Raw genomic sequence first — 21,532 nt, 5'->3', positions numbered from 1 at the left:
TGGCTATCCCTTTCACATTGGCATATTGTAAACCTTTTTCAGTGGACAGACAGACTGGGAAGAGGAGAGAGTCTAGGGGGCTCCTTTGATTCCCATGTACACACAGATCCCATTGGGGTTCCAGGAGGAGTGCCAAGAAGTTTAAGGCTAGAAATCAGATTGCTGCAGGGTTTGAGTCTGTCCTGTGTTGGTGGTCCACTGTGAACAAGAATGTGGTGGATTATATTTTCTAGAACCAGCAAAGGCTCGTTAACTACGCTTGAGATGTAGCTGAAGGGATAGTTAACAGCCAGATGCCAGCAGCAGGATGACCTGGGAGAGCAGGCTGACTTTGGATACAATTCTGACAAAAAAGGAGGAAGATGTGTAATGTTGGGGTCAGTGCTGCACATTCATCCCTGACAACACAGCACACGGACCATCACTGAGCCTAAGGCATCAGCAGCTTTAGTGACGAGTGAGCTGGAGCCTGGGATCGAGGCTCCTTTCTCCGATGCACTAGACCAGTGGTTCTCAACCTTCCTAATGCCGCGACCCTTTAATACAGTTCCTCATGTTGTGGTGACCCCCAATTTCATTGTTACAAATTGAACATAATTAAAGCATAGGGATTAATCACAAAAACAATATATAATTATATATGTGTTTTCCGATGGTCTTAGGCGACCCCTGTGAAAGGGTCGTTCGACCCCCAAAGGGGTCGCGACCCACAGGTTGAGAACCGCTGCCCTAGAGCTATGGTGTCCACATTCACCCCTTTGATTAGGAGCGGATGGGATGTCACATCATCCCACGCCTTATCCAAGGGTTAATCGAAACCGCATTGACCAAACAGCAAATTAGTCTTCTCCTAGACACTGCAGAGCAGGAAAGTCAATGGATGTCAGCCGAGTTTGAAGAAAAGAGTTTAAATAAAGAAAGGGGGGAACTGTGAGAATAAACAAGTCATCATTTCTGTCAAAGAACAATTTAGACAGCCGCCATTTTGGACTGTGTGACTTGGCAGCTGCCATGTTGGCCGCGTGGCTTGCAGCTCCCCTGGGGGCCGCCATCTTGAAACAGCCAAGGCCAACCCCTCCCTTTGAATTAGCCAATCGTGAAAGACTGTGCCCTGAGCTCCAATCAAGAGCAAGGACAGGTCACCTGCGTCAGGGGTTATAAATCCCAGGCAGACCACCTGCTCGGTGTGTGCCCGCTTCCAGACCATGTGTGCGCACCCTTCTACGCAGAAGTAAAGATGTTGGCCTTGCAAAAAATAAAAATAAGAAGACAAATCCAGGAAAATAGTAAGTTTTCCTTATTCCCAAAGAAGCCATAACATCCACTTATACATTTGTAGTTGCTTTTTTCACTTGTAATTAAGTCACACAATCTCCAATCATGCTATAATCAAGGACATGCACATATGTGTGGGTGTGTATATTCTTTTTCAAACATAAAATAGTTACATTTATATTTGTGACTGTAGTATAAGTACAGCTAAGTGTCCGTTGTGGAAATTAACCCAATTCAGTTCATTGGCATCATCTTCTCTGCAACAAATTATACTACTCACAAACTAAGCAAAAATAAAGTGACTTATAGCAGGATCCAAACATGGGCTTCAGGCCTCTGAATCTCTGGAATTGTATGCAAATTTGCATATAAGTGGATTTTTTTCTGATAAAAGTAAGCATAGTTTTCATGTAAAGAAGCTTAAAACCACTTACCCTAAAGTCTGCTTTGTAATCAGTTCCCCATCTCAATATTCTATATTTTAAAAATAACACAAGAGAATCTTTATGTTTCAATAACACCTCTCTTTCACAGGAGTAAAAAAAAAAAACTAAAACCACACATCTGTATAAAAATTAATTTAATAACTATACTGTTAGTGTAGAGTTCAAGTATAGTTTCAAACTATTTCTAGCAACCATTATCAGCAATTTTATGGCACTGAGAAAGAAGTTAAATCTGAACTCCCTAATACTATGCTACATGCCTGAGTTCAGAAACCTTTGGCACATACTACATTTTCTGTAGTCATCCCAGACTACCCATTCATAACCTCAACCCTTTGATGCTTGCCTGCTACTTTCTCCTCTGATTTCATCTTGTCCTAGGCAAAGGAATCGAGATATATTAGTGGTATTCTAGTCACCTAATATGAGTTTTGGAAGCACACAATTTTAAATTGTTTAAAAATAAAAACCCTCGTACTCTAAAATTAAAGTATGAAATTCAAAACCTCTTTTTTTCTGGATTTGTGAACATATGTTAAAGCCACAGGTACTAAAAAAAAAAAAATTGTGGGTACTTGAAGTTGAACAAAAAGTCTCATGGTGGTATTTAGGGTAGCAGTCGCCAACCTTTCAGATCTCGCGGACCACCAGTGGTCCACGAACCTCTGGTTGGTGACCTCTGATTTAGGGGAAGAACTGACAACACACAGGATTGATTTGAAGTAGGCTCCTTTTGTAACCACAAATTGATGAGACCTAGGGAAACCAAACCAGTAAATAGCTTTATAATTTTTAGAAGTTGATTTTTGGCAAAAAGAAGTACTTAAAAATGAATTAAAAAAATTTCACATTTTTATACCAAATATACCAGCTTTTGCACCATCTTAAAATCCCAAAGATTTTATTAAAAAATCCAAGCATTACAAATAAAAGAGCTAAAAAGACACTATCTACAATAATAAGAGTAATATGCAAATCGACCGAATGACTGAACAGCAGAATGACCGTCCAGACAACCACGCTATGACACGCACTGGCGCCAGGCCCAGCCAAGGCAGGTGCAATGTGATTGGTCAGGGGGCCCTGCCATCGCCCCACAGAGAGAGGCCCAGGCCACCCTCTGCTGGGCAATCGATTGGGGGGGGGGTTGAGGGGGGAGAAGGGGAGGCGCTGCAACTGATTGCCCCAAAGAGGGAGGCCCAGGCCAACCAAGTGATCTTACCCCACAGCTTGTCGCCCACAGAGGGAGGCGACTGGCGGGGGTGGGGGGGCAGTGCCACACAGATGGCAAGCAGTGGCAGCGGCGGGGTTGGGGCCAGCTGACGGCAGCCAGGGGAAGGAAAGCCCCGATAGGCCCTGATCGCCGGCCAGGCCTAGGGACCCTACCCGAAGGGTCCTGGATTACGAGAGGGCGCAGGCCAGGCTGACAGACACCAAACCCCCTCCCACCCCCCATGCATGAATTTCATGCACCGGGCCTCTAGTAGACCTATAATTAAATATTGTCACATAACTAAGAAAACATTATCTTTAGAGTTCACAGTGATCAAAGAAAATTTGTGCCTCTTATTCTTATATGTGATCTAGTTCGTCCATAACAGAAAGTTTCAGAAGAAACAACAACAAAACAAACCAAATTCAAACAACAATGAAAAAAGCTTCAGAGTAAAAAATTGAGTAGGATTATTAAAACAAATGACAGAGCTTTATTTAGGTCACATGCTTTATATAAAAGTGATTTGTGTTGGCTATATATGTTCCAATATCCACAGGTCCATGAAAGTGGCCTAGCAAAAATACAAAGCTTCTAGGGAGGAATAATTTAATCTATTTTACTGCATCTACAGACTTAATTGTAAATTACTTATCGCTGGAAAACAGACTTTAAATAAAATATATCCATATGAAGGTATTGTAAAGTCAAGATAATTTTACACTGTTAACAGACCAAAAGTGATAGAAAATAACTTAAATATGCCCTTAATTCGAACACAATTTAATTTTAACTTTTTGTTTCATGTTACATAATTTTCATTTTAAGATTTAAAGTAGTTTGTCATCTATCAGACTATTCAGCTTCCAAAAACTTTGGTTTAGAGCAGGGATGGACTAGGACAAGCTCTCTAGTTACAAGATATAAGATTTAGAGTGATTTTTTCATTCCAAAATTCTTGAGTCATCTGCTAATGTTTTCCTAGAGAAAGCTCATCTATGACGGGTTATATTACTTCCCGAACTTGATTCCCTACTCTGACATATATCTCCAGCAAAAGCTTAGTCATCCTTCAAGTTTCAGCTTCAGAACTTCCTTCTCAGTGAAGCTTTACCTGACACCATTTCTCCAGAAATAAAGGATGGCATCCGCTATTGACTACACCCACCAAACCTTTTATACACTTCCATTCTAGATTTTATGACACTGAATTTTAATTGCTTGTCTGTATATCCATCTCGCCCTCCAGACTTTAAGATTCTTAAAGGTAACATATGCTATCTATTTAACAAAATCCACCATTACTAGTGAGAGAGAGGCTAATAGGAAATTTTTTAGTCTGGTATTCCCAGACTTATCCTATACTCATCAAAGCCATTTGTACAGCTTTACAGCTGGTGGGGTTTATTCCAGATGTAAAAGAAATCAACTTATTAGGAAAATACAAATCAAAACCATGATGAAATATGAGATATCGCTGTACACCCATTAGAATGACTATCATTTTAAAAAACAACAACAAATAAGAATTGGCAAGGATGTGGAGAAGTTAGAATCCCTGTGCACTGCTGAATGGAATGTAAAGTGGTGCAGACACCTGGAAACAGTATGACAGCTCCTCAAAAAAGTAAACAGATGACCATATGATCCAGCAATCCCACTTCTGGATATATACTCAAAAGAAGTGAAAGTAGAGACTTGAACAGATATTTCTACACCCATGTTCATGTTAATATTATTCGCATTAGTCAAAAGATGGAAGCAACCCAAGTGCGCATTGAACAGATGATCACCCAAAATATGGTATGTACATATAATGGGATAGTATTTAGCCTTAAAAAGAAGGAAATTTTAACATATGCTACAACATGGATAAACAGCAGAATGACCAGTTGCTATGACATGCACTGACCACCAGGGGGCAGATGCTCAATGCAGGAGCTGCCTCCTGATGGTCAGTGCACTCCCACAGGGGGAGCGCCGCTCAGCCAGAAGCCGGGCTCATGGCTGGTGAGTGCAGCGGCAGTGGCAGGAGCCTCTCCCACCTTTGCGGCAGTGCTAAGGAGCAGCGAGCTGAGTGGTAAGGAGCAAGGGGTCCCAGACTGCAAGAGGGCGCAGGCCGGGCTGAGGCACACCCCCCCCCCCAAAACACACACCAGTGCACAAATTTCATGCACCGGACCTCTAGTATAAGGAATAAGAAAGAGAAGTCAAATTCAGGGTTTGGTAGGCCTTTGGTGAAGGGGGGAATAGAGAGTGTTTAATGAATATAAAGTTTCAGTTTGGGATAATGAAAAAGTTCAGGAGATGGATGGTGGTGATGGCGGTACAATAATGTGAATGTACTAAATGTCACAGAACTATACACTTAAAAATTGTTAAAATAATGTTTTAAGTTATGCATATTTTACCACAATTAAAAATATCAATTTCACCCATTTTGGACTTTACACCATGGATTTTCTGGATTAGAAGAGTCCTATTCAGTCATAATTCAGCCATGATAATGAATAGCCCGTTTGCTAGACTGGTGATATCTATGTATAGAATCAGAGACATTTATGACAAAAATAAATGTGTGAAAGTGTGCTAGCTTAGATGAAATTTTAAAATTGCAGGACTTAGTAAGAGAGAATTTAGGTTTCTATAATCAAGAACCCTAAAATTGTGTGGTTTTTTTGGTCTGCTTATCAGTTGAACAATGGCTACATAAGGAGTGAAACTTGTAAATCTTATAACTGGCATAACAAATTTGAAATATATGGATAAAAAGAAATTTCTACCCAGGTTTCTCAAACACTTCTGAGTCTTCTCCTTTTTCCTGCACAATCGTAACAATGGCAATTGCCTGGCTGGTGTAGCCCAATGGTTGGGCATCAACAGTTCAATTCCCAGTCAGGGCACATGCCCAGGTTGCAGGCTGATCCCCAGTAGGGGGTGTGCAGAAGGCAGCCAATCAATGATTCTCTGTCATCATTGATGTTTTTTTCTCTCTCTCTCCTGAAATCAATAAAAATATATTTAAACAATGGCAATGAAGATGGTTTCCTAGGTGCTCCTTAGTATATTAGAATCAGTGGGCTACAACTCTGAGACATATAGTCGGTCCAACAACGTATCTTTTACACAGTACCTTCAAAGTTTAATATTTAAAAAAATATGTATCACAAAAATACAACCACAAAATTCTACACAATAACATTAAAAAAGCATACTAAAGTAAAAAAAATAGAGATGCAGAGTGAATCCCATTTATTTAGGCAAGAATTGACACAAAAAATAAAAATAAAAAAACTAAGGTGGAAGGAAAAGGAACACAATTGTCTTAATAATTTTATATGCTGGGAACCTGAGAAACATGCTTCAGAATAAAATAAAACATGTTTGTATAAAGTTAGGGGGAAAAAGGACTCAGCAAATCCTAAACTGCTATGAAAATTTGAAAAATTAAATTTTAAGCATAGAAGTGATTTGGCAACACTGGGTCAAACTGACATAATTTTGAAAATGTATTTTTTTAAAACAGAAAATACTTTAGCTTATTTTCAGTTCTTTCAGTTCTTATCCTGCATAATACTATTAAAATTGTACTACTGATCTGCAATTCTTATTTTAAAATATATTTTTATTGATTTTAGAGAAGGGCGAGGGAGAGATAGAAACATCAATGATGAGAGAGAATCGTTGATCAGTTGCCTCCAGCAAGCTCCCCACTGGGGATCAAGCCCACAACTCAGGCACGTTTTCTTGACTGGAATTGAACCTGGGAGCCTTTAGTAGCAAGCCGACGCTCTATCCACTGAGCAAAACCAGCTATGGCCTAATCTGCAATTCTTGCCTTCTGCATATAATGAAATGAATCTACTTGAGCAACCAATCAGAGTATTCACTGAGTACTTCTATGTGCTTTTTAGTGTGCTAAGGACCACTGATGATAAAAATTTTTGACAAGTCCCTGCCCACTTGGAGTTGATGAAACCTTAGTGTTTTAAGCCTTATTTACTTTAGATATCACCTAATTTCCTATTTCCCCTCATATAGTTAAGATTAAATTAGAATCATCCGATTTCAAAATGGGACACCCAATACAGATATCTAGTAAACAACTAGATAAGTTTGTTTGGAGGTTAGGAAAGAGGACTGAACTTGAGATTGGAACCTGACAAGTAAAATGATGATAGTTGAAGTTAAATATATATATATGAGACTGCCTATTAAGAGTGTACAGAGGAAGAAGGGAATAAGGGTAAGAGATGGAATTGCAGGGCTATCACTTAAGATAAACATAGGAGAAAAGAAGTAAGCAAAGGAGAAAGGTCACCAGAAAGGAAGAAAAACAAGAGTGGTGTGGCAGAAACCCAGAAAGAAGTTACAGAAAGGAAATATTTCAACTAAAAAAAAAAAAAAAGACCACTGAACTCAATAATTAGGAAATCATTGGTAACTTTTGCTAATACAATTTGAATATAGTTAAAAGGGCTACAGTGGATTGATGAATAGGGGAGGAGAGGAGAATGGGGAAGTGGTTAACTGCTGAAAAGCTGGATCAAGTGAAAACTTTTAGTGTAAGCAAATCATCATAAGCATATTTTAGGTTTGAAATGAAAAATCTTGGAAAGAGGGAGAAACATAAATTTATGGGAAAGAAAAAAGTACTAGGGGATCAAGGAAGAACAGAAAATGATCAAGAGCTAAGGTCTAAAGCATTAAAACTTTGGAAATGGATAAGATCTTGCCTCATTTGAAGTGGAGAGAATTTTTTAACATGAAAAATGAAGAAAGCTGAAGTCATACACTATCACATTTTATATATTGGTAATTCTAAGTAACATCTTTGTAATGAGTTGGTATACTTTCATCGAGTAACTGAATTCAGATCTTCTGCAGTCATAGCTCTAATGAATGAATGCTCAGATTTCTGTCATAAATCAGATCATCAGTTCCTCCCTTTAATATCAATTAATTCTAAGCTTATACTCACTTTTTTAATTACTAATAGATATTTCTTATATAATAAAATTAAGACATAATTAGGAAACTTAGAAATCTTTAATTATTAATGGTCATCACACTGGCTTCTGATGACCAAAAATTGTTTTGGATTTCACAGACCAATAAAAACTTTTGAGAAACTGACATAAAGGTGCCAACTTTTTTTTTTTTTTTCAAAACAAGAATATTAACAAAAAAAGAAGAAAGTTATGGAAAACAATCTAAAATTTAAGGACAATTCTCAAAAGTCTGAGAAATTGTCAGTACCCAGAGAAGACCAAGAACACATGAAACTAAATGTAATGTGTTATCCCAGATGGGAGTTTGAACCAGAAAAAGGATATTAATGAAAAACTAAAAACATCAGAATAAAGTATGGAGCTTAATTAATAATAATGTATTAATATTAGTTCATTGGTGTAGCAAATGTAGCATAGTAACCTAAGATGTTGACAAGAAGAGAAACTGGGTAAGAGGAATGTATAACAATTCTGTAATTATCTTTACAACTTTTCTGTAAATCTAAAATATTCTAAGATTTAAAAGTTTATTTTTAAAAAATTTACAAGACAGTCCTCAAAAACAAGGACATCTATAAATTTAACCAAAGACATACACACATGTGCGCGCGCGCACACACACACACACACACACACACACAAATATGACTTAGTTTTTCTTGTTTTATTATTGACCACTTAAAACTTTATCTCAATCTACAGGTAACATCATCAATAGGGAACTAACCCATGGTCTAGGACAGCGATTTTCAACCTTTTTCATCTCATGGCACACATTTATTAATTACTAAAATTCTATGACCCACCAGAAAATACATTTTTTGCTGATCTGACAAAAAATAGGTATAACTTTGATTCATTCACACCAGATGGCTACTGTTGTGTTAGGTGTTGTCATTTTTTAAAATTTAAAGTTCTAAGGGAAAAGAGGTCAGTGCCCCTGTAAAAATAGTCAGATATTGCCCTAGCCAGTTTGGCTCAGTGGATAGAGCATCGGCCTGTGGACGGAAGGGTCCCAGGTTCGATTCCTGTCAAGGGTACATACCTAGGCTGCAGGCTCTTCCCCAGCCTCAGGCCCTGGTCAGGGTTCATGCAGGAGGCAGCCAATCTGTTTCTCTCACATCGATATTTTTCTCTGTCTTTCCCTCTCTCTAAAAATCAATGGAAAAATGTCCTCAGGTGAGGATTGAAAAAAAAAGTCAGTTATTGCATGTTTTATTTATTATTATTATTATTTAAATATTTTTATTGATTTCAGAGAGGAAGGGAGAGGGAGAGATAGAAACATCAATGATGAGAGAATCATAGATCGGCTGCATTCTGCACACCCCAAACTAGGGACTGAGCCCACAACCCAGGCATATGCCCTGAACTAGGAATCAAACAGTGAACTCTTGGTTCATAGGTCAATGCTCAACCACTGAGCCAGGCCAGCTGGGCCAGGTATTGCATGTTTTAAAAATTCTTGCGGCACACCGGTTGAAAATCACTGGTCAAGAAGACTATAAAGACTCTTAAAAGCATCTTTGATTATTTAAGAATTTTGACTTTAGTGAAAGTCTCATAATAAATTCCTGTTTCTTTTCTTTTTTTTAATTCTGCAAATATATGCTGGAAAAAAGTTGCTCAACATTGACAGTAAGCACTGCATCAATTCCCTTTCATGGTAGATAGAGCTGGATCCACAAAATCTGAGGGTCTCCTGCATATCTAAGTTTAGAGGCCAGTTTCTTCACAACATTTAAATTTCAACAGAAAAACATAAAGTTAGAGAACTATTTTCCATCTTTTAATAGTAAAGAACCAAGAACCCCCCTACATCTTTGTTAGTTTTCAGAATTCTATATTAAAGAGCATAGTGGAGAACTCAGGTAAGCAAAAATATCTATTTCCCTTTGTAGTTTAGAAGATGCAAGAGTGAAGAAACAATTTCCTAGGTAATGTGATTACGTCCTAAACAAAGCTTTACCTGCCAATCGCACTCATTGCAAAGGACTCTTCAAAGTGAAATCTCAGAGTACCAATATGCAACACAAGTATTCATTGGTAAAAATGGACTTGATACTATGCACTGTACCAAATTTAAGTAAAAATATTTGACCATTATGAAATATCAAGCCACTTAGTAAGTCATTTGTTAAGTTATTCTACAATTTAATTTTTTAAAATTCAATTTATAAATACTAATAAGCACTAACTATATGCTAGATAATATACTTGGTACTGTGGAAATACCAATATGAGAAGTCAGGGTTCTTGCTCTGAATAAAACTTCATTTTTAAAATGTAAAGCCTCTTAATAAGTACAAAAAAAGGAACTGCTGCCCTAGCCGGTCTGGCTCAGTGGACAGAGCATCGGCCTGTGGACCAAAGGGTTGAAACCAGTCAAGGCTCCTCCCCGGCTGGGCCCTCATCAGTTAGCGCATGCAGGAGGCAACCAATCAATGTGCTTTTCTCACATGGATGTTTCTCTCTGTCTTTCCTTCTCTCTTCCACCCTCCCTAAAAATCAATGGAAAAATATCCTTGGGTGAGGATTAACAAATAAATAGGAACTGCTGATACAGACTATAACATGAATGAACCTTGAAAACATGCCAGGTAAAAGAAGACAGTCAGAAAATACCACATATTGTATGATGCCATTCATATGAAATGTCCAGAGTAGGCAAATCTATATACAGGAAGATTAGTGATTGATTAGGACAGGGAGCCAGAGGTTTGGGGGAACAGAGAGTAGGTAGGAAGTCTCATAGGGTATAAAAATGTTCTAAAATTAGAGTGTGGCAATGGCTACACCACTCTGTATATATTAAAATTTTTTTAAAATAATATACTTTAAATGAGTAAATTCTATGATACGTGAGTTATATTTCAATAAAGCTGATAAAATAAAAACTCAAGTATTATACAATAGTAAAGTGGAAGTTAAAGGAAATATTGGCCTTAAAATTTTTTAAATCCCCTTATTATTTATGGGTAAATAGAGATACTCAACATATAGGCATAGCTGGAAAATAAGGATGAAAATACAATCCATATCTTCTACATATCAAAGGGGGAAATATGAATAGAAGAAACTTAAACTCAATGTAAAGCCAATCAAAATCCTAGATTTTCCATAGAGCTAAACAAACTGATTTTTAAAAGCATATGGCCCTAGCTGGTTTGGCTCAGTGGGTAGAGCGCTGGCCTACGGACCAGAGGGTCCCGAGCTCAGTTCCTATCAAGGGCATGTACCCTGGTTGCAGGATCCTCCCCAGCCTGCAACCTTTGTTGAGGATTAACAAAAAAATTAAATTATAAAATAAATATAAAAATCTCATAATAGATAAAATAAAATAAAATAAAGAAATATATGGAAGAGTAAAGATCTAATGCAATTCGGGGCGGGGAGGGGATTGGCAGTTCTGCACAGCCAGTTATCAAGACTTATAAAAAAAATACTATAATTATTCTCTAAGAACAGGAACAAGACAGGGATGACCACTTTCACCACTCCTGTTCAACACAGTACTGGAAGTGCTAGCCATAGCAATCAGACAAGAAGAAATAAAAGGCATCCAAATTGGAAAAGAAGTAAAATTGTCATTATTCACAGATGACATGATATTATACTTAGAAAACCCTAAAGACTCCATCATAAAACTACCTGACTTAATAAATAAATTCGGCAATGTAGCAGGATACAAAATTAACACTCAGAAATCTATGGCTTTTTTATACACCAACTAGAAGTCCAACGCACGAAATTCATGCAATGGGCTCAGTCCTCGCAGCCTTGGCCGGCCCTCGTGGCCCTGGCTTTGTCCGGACTGTCGTTCTGCTGTTCGGTCTATTAGCACATTAGCTTTTATTATATAGGATAATAAACTCACAGAAAAAAGAAACTAAAAAAAAAAATCCCATTATCATTGCAACAAAAAAATTAAGATACCTGGGAATGAACTTAACTAAGGGGGTAAAAGACATGTACTAGGAAAACTACGGACATTTGAGAAAAGAGATAGAGGAAGACATAAACAAATGGAAGAATATACCGTGTTCATGGATTGGTAGAATCAACATCATTAAAATGTCCATACTACCCAAAGCAATTTATAGATTCAATACAATCCCCATTAAAATATCAATAGCATATTTCACAAACCTAGAACAAAAGCTACAAAAATTCATCTGAAATAAAAAAAAAAAAACCCCACAAAAAACCCGAATAGCCACAGCAATCCTGAGAAAGAAGAACAAAGTTGGAGGAATCACAATACCAGATATCAACCTATATTACAAAGCCACGGTTCTCAAAACTGCCTGGTACTGGCACAAGAACAGACACATAGACCAATGGAACAGAACAGAGAACCCAGAAATAGAGCCAAGCCATTATGCTCAATTAATATTTGACAAAGGAGGCAAGAGCATACAATGGAGTCAAGACAGTCTCTTCAATAAATGGTGTTGGGAAAATTTGACAGATACATGCAAAAAAATGAAACTAGACCACCAACTTACACCATACACAAAAATAAAGCCAAATTCAACAAAGGACTTAAACATAAGATGGGAAACCATAAAAATCTTAGAAGAATCCATAGGTAGCAAAATATCAGACATATGTCATAGCCATATCTTTACCAATACAGCTCCTAGGACGATGGAAGCTAAGGAGAAAATAAACAAATGGGACTACATCAAAATAAAAAGCTTCTGCCCAGCAAAAGAAACCATCAACAAAACAACAAGAAAGCCCACTGCATGGGAGAACATATTTGCCAATGCTATTTCAGATACGGGTTTAATCTCCAAAATTTATGGGGAACTCATACAACTTAATAAAAGGAAGATAAACAATCCAATCAAAAAATGGACAAAGAACCTAAATAGACACTTTTCGGAAGAGGACATACAGAGGCCAAGAGACACATTAAAACATGCTCAAAGTCACTAATCATCCGAAAGATGCAAATCAAAACATCAATGAGGTACCACCTCACACCTGTCAGAATGGCTATTGTCAACAAATCAACAAACAATAAGTGCTGGCGAGGATGTGAAGAAAAAGGAACCCTCGTGCACTGCTGGTGGGAATGCAGACTGGTGCAGCCACTGTGGAGAATAGTATGGAGTTTCCTCAAAAGTTAAAAATGGAACTCCCAGTAATCCCACTACTAGGACTATATCCCAAGAAACCAGAAACACCAATCAGAAAGGATATATGCACCCCTATGTTCACAGCAGCACTATTTACAATAGCTAAGATTTGGGAGCAGCCTAACAGCCCATCAGCAGATGAGTGGATTAAAAAGCATCTACACAATGAAATACTACGTTGCTATAACAAAGAAGGAACTTTTACCATTTGCAATAGCATGGATGGACCAGGAGAGCATTATGCTAAGTGAAATAAGCCAGTTGGAGAAAGATTAATATCACATGATCTCACTCATATGTGGGATATAATGATCAACATAAACTGATGAACAAAAATAGATCTAGAGACAAACACCAAACAGACTGTCAAACCTCAGAGGGAAGGGGGGGGGGGGAGGGAGTAAGAGATCAACCAAAGGACTTGTATACATGCATATAAGTATAACCAATGGACACGGACACTGGGGCAGTGGGGTGGGAGTTGGTGGGGAGGGGAAAGGGTCGATGGGGGAAAAAGGAGACATTCTATATAAGAAAAGCCTAACAGCCGAAACCGGTTTGGCTCAGTGGATAGAGCGTCGGCCTGCGGACTGAAAGGTCCAAGGTTCGATTCCGGTCAAGGGCATGTACCTGGGTTGCAGGCATATCCCCAGTAGGAGTTGTGCAGGAGGCGGCTGATCGATGTTTCTCTCTCATCAATGTTTCTAACTATCTCTCTCCCTTCCTCTCTGTAAAAAATCAATAAAATATATTAAAAAAAAAAAAAGAAAAGCCTAACAGGCTAAGTGTCTGGTTGTCTGTTCAACCAATCAAAGCATAATATGCTAATGATATGCTAAGGCCACTCAACCGCTTGCTATGACATGCACTGACCACCAGGGGGCAGACATTCCAACCTGTAGGTTAGCTTTCTGCTGGGGTCCAGCCGATCAGGACTGAGCAAGATGGGCTGAACACGCCCTGGAGCCCTCCCCTGCTGGCCAACCTCCCGAATCCCTCCCTAGCCCCAATCGTGCATTAGTGGGATCCCTCGGCCTGGCCTGCATCCTCTCGCAATCCGGGACCCCTTGGGAGATGTCAGAAAGCTGGTTTTGGCCAGATTCTGCAGGCCAGGCCCAGGGACTCCACTGGTGCACGAATTCGTGCACCGGGCCTCTAGTATGTAATACTTTAAACAATAAATATATATAAATATACACACACACACACACACACATACACACTATAGTTAAGATAGTGTATTATTGGTGCTCCAATAGGTCAACAGATGAATGAAACAGAATAGAGAATCTAGAAAGAGGACAAGATATATGAAGAGAATGCTCATTTATGACAGAGAAGGCAAACAACATAGATTAGTGGTGAAAAGATGGCTCATTCAATAAACTGCACTGGGATAAGTAACTTATATGGAAGAAAATAAATTACTTACTTTATTCCATATACAAAAATCCATTCCATCTATATTAAGGACTTAAATGTTGACAAACTAAATATTAAGACAATTTGCACAACATTAGAAAAATAGCTTTCTGATTCTGATATAGAAAAGGAATTTCTAGATAAGTAATAAAAAGCAGAAATCATGTGCCCAATGCAATTACTTACAAATAAATTTTACATTTCTATATCAAAAGACACTATGAGCCCTAGCTGGTTTGGCTCGGTGGATAGAGCATCAGCCTGCGGACTGAAGGGTCCCAGGTTCGATTCTGGCTGGGGGCACATGCCTGGGTTGCAGGCTCCATCCCCATTGGGGGGTGTGCAGGAGGCAGCCAATTGGTGATTCTCTCTCATCATTGATGTTTCTATCTCTCTCCCCCTTCCCTTCCTCTCTGAAATCAATAAAAATATATTAAAAAAAAAAAGACACTATGAACAAAGTGAAATACAAGGGACAGACTAGAAGAAGATATTTACAACTTATGCAACAAATAATTAGCATCCAGACTACAAAAGAAACTAATAAGGACATGACAAACTACCCAATAGAAAAATGGGTAATTTATTCATATGAATGAAATATAGGACACCTGAATTTCACCAGCAATCAAAAGAATACAAATTAGAAGAAAAATGAGATATAAATCACACCCATCAGATTGGTAAAAGTTTTTTTTAAGTCTAACAGTACAAAGTGTTGACCAAGATGTAGGGAAAGGGGAACTCTCCTGTTTGGGAAAATAATTTGGCAACATTTAGTAACAGTCATAATGTGTATACCCTATGACCCAGCAGTTCCACTACTAAGTATTTCAATTTAAAACAAACACATAGCCCTGGCCCCTGGCCAGTGTGGCTCAGTTGGTTGAGTGACATCCTATGAACCAAAGGGTCACAGGTTCAATAACCCGTTAGCGCACATGCCCAGATTTCAGGCTGGAGGCAGCCAATCAATGTTTCTCTCACATCAATGTTTGTTTCTCTCTCTCTCTCTCTCTTCCCTACCTTTCTCTAAAATCAATTTTAAAAAAATTTAAAATACATAAACATAAGTAAGAACAGTCACTAAAACACTTTTCTTAATAGGAAAAAAAATGACAACAATGCAACATATATCTATTAGGGAAGAAGAGACTCCTAGAAGACTGGCTAAAACAGGGGTTCATTTTGGTAATTCCAGAGTCTAGTACAGGGGTGGGCAAACTTTTTGACTCGAGGGCCACAATGGGTTCTTAAACTGGACCGGAGGGCCGGAACAAAAGCATGGATGGAGTGTTTGTGTGAACTAATTTAAATTCAAAGTAAACAACATTACATAAAAGGGTACGGTCTTTTTTTTTTTTAGTTTTATTCATTTCAAACGGGCCGGATCCGGCCCGCGGGCCGTAGTTTGCCCACGGCTGGCTCTAGTAACATGCTATCACAGAGTAGGTGCTCAGAAAATGTCTGAGTGAATGAATGAATAAATGAAAAAGAAATGGTATTACCTAAATGTGGATGCAGAGTTGAGAAACAGCTGTGGTTATATGGAGAACTAAAACAAATAGACCACAATTACTGCCTTCATAGGATAAATGAGATAAATAATAAAAGTATAGAGTATATTAAATAGTGATAAGTGCTAAGAGAAATAAAAAGCAGGGGAGGGGGATAGGGAAGTGTTGGGGAGCATTACAATTTTATACTGAATGTCCAGAAAAGGCCTCACTTATAAAAATTGAGTAAAGACATGGAGTAAAGGAGACAGCAGATAACTGGAGGAAGAACATTCCAGGCAGAAGTAACAGCCAGGGTACAGATCCTGGGATTTAAGCAAGGTAGGCCTGACACTTCTGATGAATTGCAAGAGGGTCAGTGTGGATAAAGCAAAGTGAGTGAAGAGTGATGGGAAATGAGAAGTGATTTGGGGAGCTGGGAGTACAGACCAAGTAGAGACTTTGGTTTTTACTGTGAGCAAGAAGGCAAGTCTTTAGACGGTTGTAAATACAGGAATTACATGATCTAACTTGTGTTTAAATAAGATCACTCTAGCTGCTAAGTTGAAAACAGGCTACAGGGACATTTAATGACAATATTGGCATCATAAGGTTCTTCAAGGATCTGGTCAAGGTCCCTACTTCAGTACTGCTGGGATAGTTGGGATTCTTCTAACGCTTGACTCTCCCTAACCAAATGAAAAACTGGGTATCTAAGATAACATGCCTGAACATAAGAGATAAAAAAGCAAACATTCAAAGATCTAGGTTCTTAAATATTAATTCATGAGACTAAAACTTATTAGCCACATCAAAATAATACCATCAGAGGCCTTAGCTTTCTTTTCCTACTCTCCATTCCGAGAGAAAGGCAAAGAATGCAGGTACTTCCAAACTGATGCTGAAATAAATCTGACACTCATTTATTCAACCAACATTTGGTATATGAGTACTTTCAATGGGCCAGCTGCTGTCTTGAGAGCAAGGGATATAAAGACAAGCAAGATATAGCCCCTACCCTCAGATAGTCTCTTGAGATATCTAGACTTATATACTATATAGAAACACAGCAGCACTAGCTGAAATATAAAAGAGCCACAAATGCAAGCCACATTTATAATTTTAAAATTTCTAGTAATCATATTTTTTAAAGTAAAAAGAAACAGGTAAAATGAATTATAATATTTTACTTTACCCAATATATCCAAAATATTACTTTAACATGTAATTCATATAAAAAATTGAGGTTATTTTACATTCTTTTTTCGTCATAGTTTTTGAAATCCTGTGTTTATTTTATACTTAAGAATATCTCAATTCGAACTAGCCATGCTTCATGTGTATTGGACGGCATAGTTATTCAGAAAAGACCTATTTTTTAGAAATTTGAAAAGGATATGACATTTTCAGGTACAGTACAAAATAAAATAGTAGAGAGGCTTAAACATGTTCACAGGTTAAAGGTAAAGAGTAAACATACAAGTACAGATACTTGCTGGGGACTGTGGAGACCAGGATTAATAGCACAAGCAGTTAATTTTAAAAAGAAGACCATTACACCTTCCTTGTGACAGGTGGAAAGGGAAGAATTTAGTACAATTATAAACAAGTTCAGTGAGTGTGTGTGGTGAGAAAACAGAAAGTTGAGACAGTTTAGGTTAAGAGCTTCCCATTTTTCTCAGTGAATCAGAAAACAATTTTATCAGCCCTTCCACCACTGCCAAAACAAATATGAAGGGACTACATTTATGAAAAAATTTAAGAAACAGCATCTTACTGTAACAACATTCAGTTGCATTTTTGTAAAATTGCAGCCATTTTCTAGCTTTCTTCTGGACTGGTCACTCTTGGGTTTTATCACTGTATCTCTGAACACAGAAGCAATACCATGGGATTCATTCTTTCTTCACCTATTTATTGAGCAAACATGAACTCAATGTCTACTCTGTTAAGTACTGTATAAGACACTGAGCACAAAAGATTAAGGCCCTCACTGACCTATATTTGCATCCTCAGTCTTTAGCACATTATAATGTTTGCACAAAGGATGTGCTTTAAAAACATAGCATTACATTGCCCTGTAAATATTACATATCAACTAAAATATTTATTGAAAAAGACTTTCAGTTAAAAGTCTTAAGTAGTGTTGTCCAGTAGAATTTTCTGTGATAACGATAATGTTCTACTCTGATCTGTCCAATATGGTAATAGTCACATGAATGACTAAATATTAGAAAACAGTTAGTAGCTAATGACATTTCCACTATTATAATGAAGATGCTGTCATCTTTTCTCTGAGTTAATACACATAATATGCTGCTAGAAATGAGTACACTATGGATAATACTAACTGTACCAAAAAGACATAAAAATTTTTCTTAGTGTAAAATAACTTCATTGTGAGCCAGAAAAGAAAGAACAAAAAAGAAAGAGAGCCCTAGCCAGTGTGGCTCAATTGGTTGGAGCGTTGTCCCGTATGCTGAAGCGTCATGGGTTTGAATCCTGGTCAGGGCACATAGTTAGGTTCGGGGTCAATCCCCAGTCAGGGCAAACCATTTATGTTTCTCTTTCACATTGGTGTTTTCCCCACACAGAGAGAAAAGAAAAAGGTAATGGTATTCCAATCTTTTCTTTCCACTCTACTAGTACTTCTCTAACAGAAAACATCAACCTTCTGACAACCTCCTGATTTTCCTCATTGATTCTAGTTAGTGAAAATACTTTGTGGAGATAAGGAGTCAAGCATTTCTTTAATTAAGGAGAAGGTACTAGAGCACAGTAGGTATTTCTGTAATAAAATGACTATAATTCTGGGGGGGCAAGACAAGTTGTTGAAAATCAGGATTCATATAATGAATGAAGTGTATTTAGAACTCCAAAAACCTATCCTTGATTTGCATATTAATTTTCCCAATTTTGTCCTACTTATATCAATTTTTTAAATAAGTCTCTTCCTAAAAGACATGGATGACTCAATCCATTGAGCAAATTGAAGTATAATCTAAACTAGACTTTGAGTAATTCCTGGTAGAGTAACTAAAATAACTGCTTATGACTGGGATAGTAAAATATGCTTTCATTACTATCCTTAATGTATAATTTAAGTGACTGTACAAAGTTAATCAAAGGTACAAAGTCCTAAATTGGCACAGGTTTGATTACATACTTAGAAGATCTGATAACTTAAAAATAAAACCAAGGAGGTGAGCAACTAAATATCAGAGACAACAACTTGTTTGACTTGTCTTAAAAATTAGCCACACTTCTTGCCCTTCCTTTAGGTTGCATTCATTTGAAGCCATTTTTTTAAAAAAAACAACAACACATGACCAGATTGTCTGTCTTGAACATGAGTGGTTATACAAGCAGGATTTTATTCAGGTTAACAAAAATACCTAACACTGAGAAGCTGTGTCTTCATCTACCAGAAAAGGCTATAATACTATAGTTTTCACCTATAGTATTGGTCTTCCTACCAGACAAAAAACACCATCAGGTAAATAACCCTGCTATACAGGAAGACTGGCAAATCAAAAGCATGAGATCAGACCTATAATAATTAACTTCAGGAAAAAATAATTAACTTCGAGTCCAGTTACTGTGCTAAGGCTTACTGCAACAAAATCTTACCATAATATGGGCATTATAATGATCCTAGAGGCCCGGTGCACAAAATTCATGCAAGGTGCTTGGCCCTTGCAGCCCCAGCTTCCTCTGGAAGGCCCGTTTGGCTGTGCAGTCTAATGAGTATATTATGCTTTTATTATTATAGATCATTAGCTTGGTTTCCTAATAAGGCATATATCTGGGCTATCTGAATTCACAATTAACTAAAAATAGCCAACATTTGTCTGAGGGAGTGGCGGGCAGTTCTAGTTTCATATATAAGATTTTTTATTTTTAGAATAATGCCCACTGCAAAATAAAGGCTGGCTCTTGAAACAGCATGCTTCGCGGTCTTCACCGTCAAACTGCTGTTCTAGAGCCAGGGAAAGGGAGTTCCCAACGCTTTCGTCTCCCCCCAAAACCGTTTCTGCTTCACTGCCTTTTGAGTTAATACACGGAACCAGTGAGCTGCAGAAGCATTTAACTCAAGCCATTTAGAAAGGAAGCAGCCACCAGGCACAGACCTCCTCCTCCAGACCAGGTTAGGCTTCCTCGGCCAGGGCCTAAATGGTCACTGCTGCCCTCGTGCTGTCTGTGCCAAGAGGCAGGAGAGACTTTTCTCTCTGAATTAATCCTAACAACGTGGCGCTTCTGCTACGCCTGACATCGCCCTCTTCTAAGCCGGCGTCCCCCTCGCCCCCAGATGTTCCACGGGCTCCAACCCTATTTCGCTCACACTGCCTTCCGGAGGACCGGGGGGCGGGGGAGGGGGGATAAAAAATAAGGTGGACATTCCCGAAGTTTCAGCTGGGGCTGGGGTGAGGACAAGGTAGGAGCACAACCTCCACACGAACCTCTTGCGAAACTCAACGGGGTGTTGGACTATCTTCCGTCCCCCGCCCCGACTTCGGGGAACACTCCTTCCGCGGTGAGGGGTCGGGCTAGGGCAGGGCCCTCCTCTGGGTAACCGACGCCACCCCGGACTGGCGCTGACTGCAAACAGGGAGAGGGGGGCAAAGCCGAGTGCCCCCCTCCAACGGGTCCCGAAGGCCAGAGGCAGGAAACGCCAGCCTCTGTGCACTTTCCGTGCCCTCGCCCTGTTTGCTCCGGATCCCCGCTCCGGATCGCAGCCGCCTCCCGCAGCCAGCCTCGGCGACCCGGGCGGGGAGGCGAGACGCGCGCGGGGTGGCGCCGGGTTCGCCCGCTCTGGCTCCGGCCCCGACCCCGGTCCCGCGCCCGCCTCCGCTGCGGCCTAAGCCCGGCGCCCCGGCCGGCCCCGCGCCGCCGGCCCTGCCCCGCCACCCCGGCCCGAGAGGCCGCGCGGGAGGAGCGGGAGGTTGGAGGACGGAGGTACCTACCAGCTGCTGCCGGACCCAGCGCCACATGCCCCTGCCGTCGCCGTCCCGGTCCCGCGGGGCGCGGGGGCTGCGGGGCTGCAGGTGGAGGCCCAGGAGCCGGAGGAAGAAGTGTGAGAGCCCCTCTGGCTAAAGTTGCGCTCGCCGCTCCTGCCGCCGCCACCTCACTCCCCACGCCGGCCCCCCATCTCCCCGCGCCGGCCCCAAGGTCTCACAGGCGCGGCCCCGGCGCCACCCCCACTCGGCGCTGCTGAGCCGGGCGCCTCGCCGCAGCCACCTTCATTATTGACCGTTGTCACCCAAAGCACCGCCACAACCCCACCCCCGCCCTGCCCGGCTCCCCCCCCCCGCCCCCCCCACCGGCGTCCCGGCCCCACCCGGGCCCGTCCCCGTCCCGACCCGCCCCCGGACGTGACGACAGGGACTGGCGGACTCAGGGGCTGGGCGCGCTCCGCCGGCGTCTAGAGCGGGGCTCAGCCGTGTGGGCGGGGCCAGCCGTGTGGGCGGGGCCAGCCGAGGTCGAGGAAAGGGGCGGGGTTCTCGAACGCAGTTTCTACGCT

The 21,532-nt window shown here is 40.0% G+C and overlaps 1 protein-coding gene across 6 annotated transcripts in view; it reads right to left on the bottom strand.

Moving 5' to 3' along the window:
• Positions 1–21,297, bottom strand: part of ATP11B (ATPase phospholipid transporting 11B (putative)) — a 110,257-nt gene extending 88,960 nt beyond the window's left edge. For 5 of the 6 annotated variants that reach the window (XM_059687125.1, XM_059687128.1, XM_059687127.1 and 2 more), the window contains exon 1: positions 20,976–21,297. In XM_059687125.1, the coding sequence (XP_059543108.1) occupies positions 20,976–21,002 (27 nt within the window). In that variant the 5' untranslated portion in view covers positions 21,003–21,297. The remainder of the gene's footprint in view (positions 1–20,975) is intronic. The other variant, XM_059687124.1, reaches the window with a different exon arrangement.
• Between the last annotated feature and the right edge of the window lie 235 nt (positions 21,298–21,532).

This window comes from Myotis daubentonii, chromosome 3, assembly GCF_963259705.1.
Source record: "Myotis daubentonii chromosome 3, mMyoDau2.1, whole genome shotgun sequence".
Taxonomy (NCBI): Eukaryota; Metazoa; Chordata; class Mammalia; order Chiroptera; family Vespertilionidae; genus Myotis; species Myotis daubentonii.
Note: the sequence above shows the minus strand (reverse complement) of the source record. Positions and strands in the feature narration are given on the sequence as shown.